Source organism: Pseudorca crassidens, chromosome 13 (assembly GCF_039906515.1).
Source record: "Pseudorca crassidens isolate mPseCra1 chromosome 13, mPseCra1.hap1, whole genome shotgun sequence".
In the NCBI taxonomy this organism is placed as follows: domain Eukaryota; kingdom Metazoa; phylum Chordata; class Mammalia; order Artiodactyla; family Delphinidae; genus Pseudorca; species Pseudorca crassidens.
This window is the reverse complement of record NC_090308.1, coordinates 24,355,223-24,364,892: the sequence shown is the minus strand read 5'-3', so window position 1 is coordinate 24,364,892 and position 9,670 is coordinate 24,355,223. Positions and strand designations below refer to the sequence as shown.

Sequence of the window (9,670 nt, the reverse complement as noted above, 5' to 3'; positions counted from 1 at the left end):
TGTGAATCCCAAAAGGAAGTGGTATGTGATTTTATGGATAGATACATGTCATAGTTGTGTTAGTGTAGTTTACAGTTTGTGTACATATAATGTAGTGGGTTTTTCCCTGAAGCACTCTTATTAAGTTGTCTCATCATCTTACAATCAGTGATAAGAATAGGAGTAATTTGGTTTAGAACAGCAGTGTTATGTATTAGAAAGAACACTGTCTTGGCAGCTAGATCTATAAAACAACTCAGCCTCCTACTGGCTGTTTTGCCCTTGAGCAATTCACTTCCTCTTTAAATATCAGTTTCCTTATCTAAAACTGAAATAATGAGTTGTGTGTACCTTGAAAGAATATTGTGAGGATTAAATAAGATTATGTATGTAAAGAGCCTACCACAGTGCCTGACATGTTGCAGGTACTCAGCAAAGTCAGCCCAGCCACTGGAAACTTGAGTCAACAAAATGATTTCAGTAATGCCGGCTGAAGGGTGCATTTCTCTGATTTGGTCCCATGTAGTCTAAAGAGTATTTCTCACCATTTCAAAATCCATGCCCCATTAGTCAAGAAGATTTTTCAAAGTCTTCTACGTTATGTTTTACAGAAAGTATAATGTATTTAAGCATTTTCACCAATATCTAATAGTATAGAATATGTTTTTTTCAAGTTACTGCCCTCTTTTACCCTCTTCCCATTATGATCTGCCTCCTAGAGGGGTAGCCCCACCCAGCTAAGAGTAATTGCTCTAAAACATGGTATCAGACAGCGAGACCTAAGAAAGATTTACATATTTATTTTAGGTTCATATTAGGAGTACAGAAGTTCAATCACTTTTTACCTCCTGGCCTCATCGTCCGTGTATTTGCTAAACACATTGGGTAAAGAGAAGAAACGTGGAACTAGCCATCATCCTGCGTATCCTCCTTCAGAGTCAATCCAAATAAATGTAATGGGACAGTATTTACAAGGTGACCTATCTATTTTTATGCACAATTTTACTACTATGTGTTTGTCAGCATGGAGATATTAACTGTCAGAAAGCCAAGGGAAAAAAAAATTTTTTAAAGCTAGGCTACCAGAAATTTAAAAAAGCTCTGTGGGCCAAGCTGCTTAAAGAAACACAAGGCCAAATTTTATACCAGTCCCTAGGGAGATACAAAGAGAAAAGCCTTCAGTAGCCCTGATCACATTTCCGTCACTCTGGGATACTGTCTCCTACAGGTGTTCACAAAATAATATTACGACCTGGAGTTGGCTGTCCTGTCATGGCTTTTTCTGATTTTCTGCTAGCTGGACTTTCACTCAAGCCTAAAGCTTGCTTCCCACCCAGCCTTCAGAACGGATTGACAGGATTCCTCTAGCACTATTAACTTTCAAAGGCGCTCATCTATTTGCATATCTCCGGCAAGGCACGCCACACCAACCTGGTCTTGCCACAGGCTGCTTTGGAGCCAGAATTCCTTGTCTGCTTTGTTCAGCAACCCGAAATATACTCAAGGAACCCCTCTACTTGAGAGGGAAGAAAGGGAAGGATTCCAGGGCGGAGCACAATGGCCAGGCCATGGGAAAATTCCAGGAATCCTGTGAGCCACTGTCCTTACCCCACGTCGTGCCCTGCTTTACTAATCTTTCGGATTAGTTCAGCCTAATGAAAACCAACAACATAATAAAGCAAGTAATGATACTCATCGTTTGTCTTTCGTCTGCTTTGTTTCATTCTGCATGCCTTGGTTTAGCCAAGCAGAATTCTCCAGAAGCCCTACCAGCCAACTCCTGGCACTGACAACTTTAGTGCTCACCTTAGGGAAAGAAGTAACTGATAAGGATCCAACCACTAAAAACTCATTGTCTGTTCATAGAAAATATGGGTGTGTGTGTGGGGGGTTAGTTGATATTCTCTCTTTCCCGAGGACCATGGGTTCGGTTCCTCAACACAGTAGACCCCTATTTCTCTTAACTTCTCTTTATTATGTTCATAAATAGCAAAATACTATAGAAATTCACACCGGCAGCTCTTAGAATATTTTCAATTCATTATTTAGCATTACTTATGAAGTTAAGTCTTCCTGTGAAGGGGAAAACATTCTTTACTTCAGGTGTCAATTTTTTTCAAAAATATAGGTGGGTCTTACTATAAGGCAAACTAAAACTCTTTATGAACAGTACACTATTTGTTAGAAAATGTCCTTATATTGTTTTTTCTAATTTAAATAAGTATGGCTACCAAGAAAAAAAAATCATTTTTCTCCTTGCTGGATGAAAATAGGTCAAGTAATTTAAGCCAATCCATTGCAATTAAAATTCTGACATTGCCATTGTTCCTTCTATTCTGAGGGGAAAAGACAAACAGAACACATGGTAATAGGGGTTCATTGGCTAAGTTACTTGATGTTACTACCTATGGGGTCTCTTGCTTGAACCTGCCCGGGAGCTTCATTCTGATGATAGTAGTATAAGTACCAAAATGATGAATACCATCTCTGAGGCTGTGTCTCTCTCTTGTGCTAGTAAAACAATAGAGGAGAGGAGAAAATTGCTGATGGCTTGAGTCCTAAATTCCTTGAATTCTACATTTATTTATTTTGGGGAGATAATGTTATCTGCCAAGTTTATTTTAAAGTAAATTTTACTGAATCAATTAGGCAGCAACACTCAGTCTCATTAAACATCCTGTGGCCCTTTTCACAAGATTAGAGCCTGTGGCTTGATCACATTCCAATGTAGGTAATTTCATTCTGCATTCCTGGAGATTCTCCTCTACCTTTCTAACCCCGTACATCAAATGCACTATTATTTGCACTGATCCCAAATCGACAGTTCTGTTGTGAGGGTGAAGAGTGTGTCAGCTTTAACTGACAGGCTAAAAAGCATTGCTTTTAGTAAGAAAATCCCTTAGCCAATGCCTATTTTGAAATTTCAAGTATGTACATTTAATCATAAGTTAAGGTCTTTGGTAATAAGTAAAATGCTCTTATTTTCATAATGGGTGTTTATTCTGGAATCTTCTTTGATAGAAAATTTGTTTCTCAAGTATATGCTGTTTGCTTCAAGAGAGAAAATGAAGTCTTCAGAAATGGTAAAAAACAAACAATAAAACAAACAAAAAAACCCCTCTTGAGCAAAGACTTTTCTTTGACCTTCTAAATAAATTCCACAAGGGGGCGAAAACACCTAATGGTCCAGGACCGCAAGGTTTATACTTCAAAGCTGGCCACCCATAATAGATTAGTGGATTAATATTATGCTCTAAAGGATCTGGCCTTTAATGTTGACATCAATTAATTGCTATCCCAGTTTACAGTAGTAAAAGTCTTGGAGACCATAAACTTCACAATAGATGTCAGCCTTCTGGTACTAGTGCTTTAGACTTGCACCCCGTAAACAGTGGTGATTAGGTAACTGTTCTTCAAACACCCATCCATAGCGGTAACGTCTTTATCAGCTCCAGCAGGGATACTGCCACCAGGATTTTTAGCAGCCACAACAGAGGTATAAGTTTTTTATAATGTGTTCTTCTTTTTCTCATGTGTTTTCTATGATATTTTGCTGTGGCTTATCAGTGATCTCTTCTTGAACATCAAGAGTGTCTAATTGTGGGCAAAGCTTAAAGAATAGAAGCTCTCTTGTACCATATTAGAACTTTTTGAAAAACGGCCAAGGTACAGAGGTCAAATTTCCCCATATGCTACAAGCAACTTAGTAGGAAGCAAGACCGCTAAAGGTTTTGCAAATGTCTGCCAGTAGCCTGGTGATCTAGGTCACTGTACAGGTTTCATTAATCAGGTTGTTCAAACAAGGAGTTATTTTTCCCTGCTTAAGAGACCTGCAGATATCACATAGAATCTGCTCAATTGTTGATCATGAAAGAGTTTTAATGAAACAGAGATCATTTGAACGAAGGGGACGGGAGAGTTTGTACTTAAGAGAAATTGTGCTTTTAACCCAGCTTTTCCTGTTGAGTCCCCTGTTCTGGCAGAGATAGGCTCAGGATCTAATAATAGTTCCTCCGGCTCTGCATCTCCACATACGTGTTCCGGCGTTAGAGCAGCAGGAGGAATTTAGTGACAGAGCAGGTGTTGTGGCTTATTCCCTGGCAGAATAAATGGTGAAGGGTGGTGGCAAGGCAGTTCTCCTGATTCCATTATGCAAAAAAAAAAAAAGACAGTGCCTCCAATGTCCTTCCTTTTTATTTTCTTCCTGGCACAAGTGGAAAAGAACTAGAATTGTTGTATTAATATGTATGCAAACATATTTTTTCACTTGAGCCTCTGGAAAAAAAAAAAGAAGAAAAAGGGAAAAAAAACTTGCTGTGAAAATGGTTAGCCAGGAAGATTTACTGCTGATTGCAGATTTATTATTGACATGTCTAAGTGGAAGAAAACTTCAGTTTTAACTATTAATGTGGAAAATCTGGATCAGCCTTTAAAATGGAGTAAAGAGCTTTGAACGATGTATTTTCAGAGAAATTATTTACTTACAACATAATTTTTAATAAGGAAGTGTCAATTAAGAGGTGTAAAAAGAACCCAGTGGAGTATGCATCTTAATTTTAATGGCCTGCCTTGGAAATAGAATTATAGAATGTAGGTGATCTGAATTATACTGAAATCAGCTTTTATGCCAGACTCACTGTAATTTAACACTTCTGTATACCCTCCTCTCCTGATTTTTTTATTATGAAATATGGGATTTAAGATTAGAATCTAAGAGTCTAAATGAAATGCTCTTTTAAAGGATTATTTGTGAGATTTTCCACAACCTACATTTCTGTACTCCTCCAGTAGGTTATATACAAGACCGTATTTTTTCATGAGTGTACCGTGTGTTGCTCTTATAAGCTAGGAAAACATGAAAGGGAAAACAAAATTCTTTCTCCTTCTAACTGGGATCATTTGAGATTTTAACAATGTTACTTTTTCCTGTGCTTGATTATATAGGGCAAAACTTGACACCTACTTGACTGTAGTTATGTCTTCTTGATAACGCATCCAGGTAAAATTAAAAAGGATCTTATCCTCATGTCTTTGCACCCAATGCCTGTAACAGTAAAAGCTCAGAATTCTGGAAAACAGGGCATGCTTGAGAGGGAACATCTTGTAAAGATTGTAATTTGACCTTTGCGTCAACCTTGCTGAGTAAATTTTAAATATTCTAAGAGAACATAATCGAAAGCCTCAAGGTGGAATACCACTCCCTCTTCTTCTTAGAACTATAAACCAGCCAGAAGCTTTTTCAGAGATTAAGCTAGAAAATGTGTGCCTCTCTTTAATACTTTTGCTGAGAAATAAAATTCGTCACTAGAGATAAAGGTAGATTTATATTTAATGCCATCCTCATCAATCTTCCAGTATTTTATTCCAGTCTACCTCCACTTAAGTAGTTGAGTCAGGTATAACCAGAAACACTTGATTTTTCCCCTCCCACCCTGTGAAATAATATTTATAACATTTAGTATTACAAACCTTTTAAACTCTGGAGTACGCTTGAAGATGATGGCAATTAAGAAAAAAATGCTCTTTGACAACTTCGCAGCTTTTGATTAAACCACACCAAGAGGCATGTTACAGTGATAACAATGAAGCATTATGCCAATTATGTTAAATCCTGCTCTCCGCTTTAAGCTCATCATGACCTGTTTCAGTGTCCTGTAATTTATCCTCTGGAATGCTTACTCTCATCAATAAAGTGTTCAAGAGAAAAAAAGAAAGCCACCGAAGGGAATAACCACCCCCAAATGACTTCTAGAAAACAAGTATTTCTTAACTTTTTATTGACATTGGCAAATTAAAATAGAATAAATTAACAAGTATTTTTTCAAAAAAATGTTTTGTACAAAAATACTGTCAAAATTTCCTAAAAAGCTTTCAACACAGTAGTATCTTTTCATGTACTGAATATAACTATTAGCACAGTGTCAAAAATGTTGAAGACAGAAACAAAATAAAAATCTGTGAAATGTTTGCCACTGATGACATTCCACACCCTATTACTGTCTGTACATATCGGGGAGGGGGACAGCCACCTTGAAAGTGAACAGTATGACTTTTCCTGATCCAGAATGGTTTGGCCCACATCTGTTTAATCTTCCAGTTTAGCATATTTTAAAAATTAGTCTGTACTCAAATGCGTAGTTAAAAATATGAAGCGAGATGGCAGAGTTTGTGCAGTAATATCTGCCCTTCAAAGTTCATGCAACCAACTAATGCAATTTTTCCTTTCCCTCGTAAATCTGAATGCAGTTCAGTCATTTGAAACCATCTACAAAATCCACAAGATTAAGCAGTTTGCCAAGATTAATATCTAACAGTTGAGCACTGGAGAAAGTGAGGAAATAAGGAGTAAAAACAAACAACAAAAAAGACCAAGTTAACTAGATATTTCAACTACATAAGGGAGGTGAATGTCAAGGCTACAAAAAACGAAACAAAAACAGAAAAAAAAAAGTGGCAGCAATTTTTTTAAACCAATTTGTACAAGTTTATAGTTTACTTTGTTTCCAAGTTCTCAAACCTTTCACGATCTGAAAAGTGAGATACTGTGTCTAAGGGAATGTTTTTTAATTCACACCGAAGAAATTGGGGGATTTGATTTCTTTCGCCGGGATTTCGATCGAGTCAACAGCTTACTCTGCTGGGCTGTTGTTTGCACACGAAGTCCGTCATAAAATCAAACTCGTTTTGCCCCAGCCAGAGTTCGGGCAGCTCCTTGATGCGGTCCAAACCCATTTCTATCACTAAGGACATAAGCACTTCCTCGTCGATGAAATCAGTGTCTATGACATTGGGCGGCAGCATTGCAGCAGGGACGTGGGCCACGGAGGCGGGCATGTTGCTGCTGCCGCTGCCGCCGCTGCCGCCGCCGCTATTGCTGCTGCCCGCGCCGCCGCCCGAGGTGCCCGCCGAGCCGCCGGGGGTGCTGCTGCCGCCCGAGCCGCCGGGGGTGCTGCTGCCGCCGCTGTGCTTGGGGTTGCAATCTCGGAAGTGCTGGTTTGTCCCGTTCATCTGGTGGCCTGCAGCAGGGTGCAAATCCGGCATGTAGTGGTTGTGGGGATAGGGGTGGTGGTTGAAATACTGGTTGTTGAGCTTCTGCAACTGCATGCTGGCCGGCAGAGAGCCTCCCTGGCTGGCCACCGGGGGGCCCATGAACTGGGAGCTGTTAAACCTGGCCCCGGGAGCCAGCGCGCTCGGGGGGTGCCCTCCGTTCACAGTCCCCGGCCCCATCGCGTGCCTGATGCCGCTCGTGGCGTTCATGTTGCTCGCGCCGTAGTGTATGTGCTCGCCCATTAGCGCGTTGAAGGCGTGTTGGGGCTGCTGCTGGTGATGATGGGGGCTCGGGAACTGCCCCACGCCCATGCGGTGGGCAGGGTGGTGGTGCAGCCCGTTAGTGCCGTCGGGGAAGCGCCCGTGGTTCATGGCCATCATATGGTCTGCCATTTCCAGTCCTGAAAGTGAAAAGGGCAGACGGTAAGCCCTGCGCCACACGTGTCGCCCACCTCGGTGCACCCCACTTTTTCTCGGCTCTGGCCCCCAGGCTCACCCGACGCACTTCGGCTGCGAATCATCATCCCGAGGATCCCACTAGGAGCCTGTGCACCCGGGCTCGCCACCAAGGCGGACCTGCCACCCACAACAGAGCCGCGCGCTGCACAAACAGCCCTTTCCCCTGCGATCGGGCGGGGGACCCAAGCCCACACCCCCCTCTGCTCCCCGAAGTCGCCTAATAAAGGAAGTGCCCCGTAGCTCTGCCGCGAACTTCAGGCATTAAATCAGCCCTCCTCATCCTGTTGTTGCACATCCTGTTGTTATTCCCCAGCTCCGCCTCACGCTCTTCCTCCGGGCAAACCCAGCCCTCGGAGGACTGGGCTGGCAGAAGCCCCAGCCAGCTTCGCCCGCCGCGCTTACCTTCCGTCCTTGCGATTTCTGCTCCGAAGACCGAGGGCGGGATCGTCGGGTCCAGGACCGGCTCAGCAGCACATAGAGGGGGCCTTTCTGGCGTGCAAGGCGCTCGCTGTCGCGAAGTCGGCGCCGAAGTCTTGCAGCAGCCGCTGGGGCAGAATCGGAGCCGTTCCCTTTTATTTCCCCTCTGCTGCCCTCACAGCTCGGCAAGACCGCCCGGCAGCTGCCAACAATGAGCTGTGTTTCTTAGGGCTTTGGCCACAGTTAATATAAGGGATTTCAGGAAGGGCGGAGCGAGAGCCTCCGGGAGGGCGGCGGGAAAACGCGGATTCCGGAACATCGGGCACACCGGACCGGGTCGGGCAGCCGAGTCCCCACTGCCGGAGGCACGTGCACAGAGGCTGCGGGCCCAGGCGCCGCCCCGCTGACCCCGGATGCTGGCTTCCTCCCGGCCCACAAATACCAGACCAGGCCGCCCCCGGAGCAAGGACAGAATCCTCCCTGGACTCTCAGCCCGAAGGTAGCGCCTGCCCGGAGAGCAGCGAGGAAAACTCACCGCCCCCCTCTGGCCGGATTCCCCACCCCGAGCTCACCTAGCGATCTGTGCTGCTTTCTGTGGGAAAACGGGTTTCACCCAGCGCCCCGTCCATAGTGCCCTTCTACCTCCCCGGGTTTGCAAAAGCCTACCCAGGTTGCAAAGAATGGCTGTGTTTACCCGTGTGGGTTTTTAAGCCCCGGGCAAATAATGCCCCTTCCCCTGTGCGCGCTTTCCTGGGCTGTGCTTTTGTGGTTTTATAGGGGCAGTAGGTAAACCCGATCTAGACATTCTGCGTGTAGATGCATTTTTTTCCCACTCCTTTCAAGGACAGGAGCGGGGGGGGCGGGGGGGCGGGGGCGGGGAGCGGCAGCAGCTGCAGGTGGACTGAGCGCGCTCGCGGGCCTGACCGCCTCCGCTCCAGCGCCCTGGAATCCGGTCCGTGCTTTCGGGGCCGCTCGCCGCTCCCGGGGTACGTGTGCTTCTGCTAAGTTTGCGTTTGCAGCTCTTGGTAGCTTTGGCATCCGAGCTGAGGCGTCTCTGCTCTGTAAACAAACTCAGCGATCCTCGTCCCCAGATCCACCTTTTTGCACATACGCAGTTTCTTGCTTCTGCTGTTGCCCTTGATCCGGGAGGTGGGGGTGTGTGCAAACTTGCATAGCCTCCCTCCGGGCTCTGCCTGACGGTTTGGGGTTGATTTAGAAGCGAACGGGTTTGTAATTAAGAAATTCGGGGGCTGAGTAAGGCTGCTGTAGCTGGAAAAGGAAAACAAATAGATAACATGGTAATCGCTTTGTAAATAAAGTCGTTCTGGAGGTGGGCACGTAGCTGCACGTCCCGTATGGCACCGTGGCACACACTGCTGGGACTCTTCCTTTTCAGTGAAATTGCTCAGTGGGGTAATAGGCGATAATAATAACCTTGCTTCCCTGAACGCGGCACAACTAGCCTGGTCGTCCATTTGGCTCACTGACTTGCAAATAAAAGCCCTAACGCCCGTCTGGGCCACTACCCAGTCGGAGCTCTCTTGCTTTTTCAAATGGGGAAGCCGAGTTGTTTCCCCAGCACCATGATGAGGCTGCTCGATGATTTTATATTGCTCTTTATGTGGTAAAAGTGACTTTAGCGCTCCGAATAAGGACTTCTGTTCAGGGTTGTTTCTTCATAACTCGATATCCATTGACGACTTCCTGCTGCGAAGAGCAAGTCCCCCGCCCCCCTCTTTTTTTCTCCCTTCTTGCTCGCAGGACTTCT

At 44.5% G+C, this 9,670-nt stretch overlaps 1 protein-coding gene across 1 annotated transcript; it reads right to left on the bottom strand.

Moving 5' to 3' along the window:
• Positions 1-5,290: 5,290 nt before the first annotated feature.
• CITED2 (Cbp/p300 interacting transactivator with Glu/Asp rich carboxy-terminal domain 2) lies at positions 5,291-8,144 on the bottom strand. Its single transcript, XM_067701922.1, has 2 exons — positions 7,888-8,144; positions 5,291-7,427 (listed from the first exon to the last, which is right to left on the bottom strand). Exon 2 carries the CDS (start codon positions 7,417-7,419, stop codon positions 6,601-6,603), a length of 819 nt encoding a protein of 272 aa, XP_067558023.1. The 5' UTR covers positions 7,420-7,427; positions 7,888-8,144; the 3' UTR covers positions 5,291-6,600.
• Between the last annotated feature and the right edge of the window lie 1,526 nt (positions 8,145-9,670).

Bases quoted from the DNA above. Each gene is read 5' to 3' on its own strand.
- CITED2 (XM_067701922.1), bottom strand. From the start codon at position 7,419: ATGGCAGACCATATGATGGCCATGAACCACGGGCGCTTCCCCGACGGC.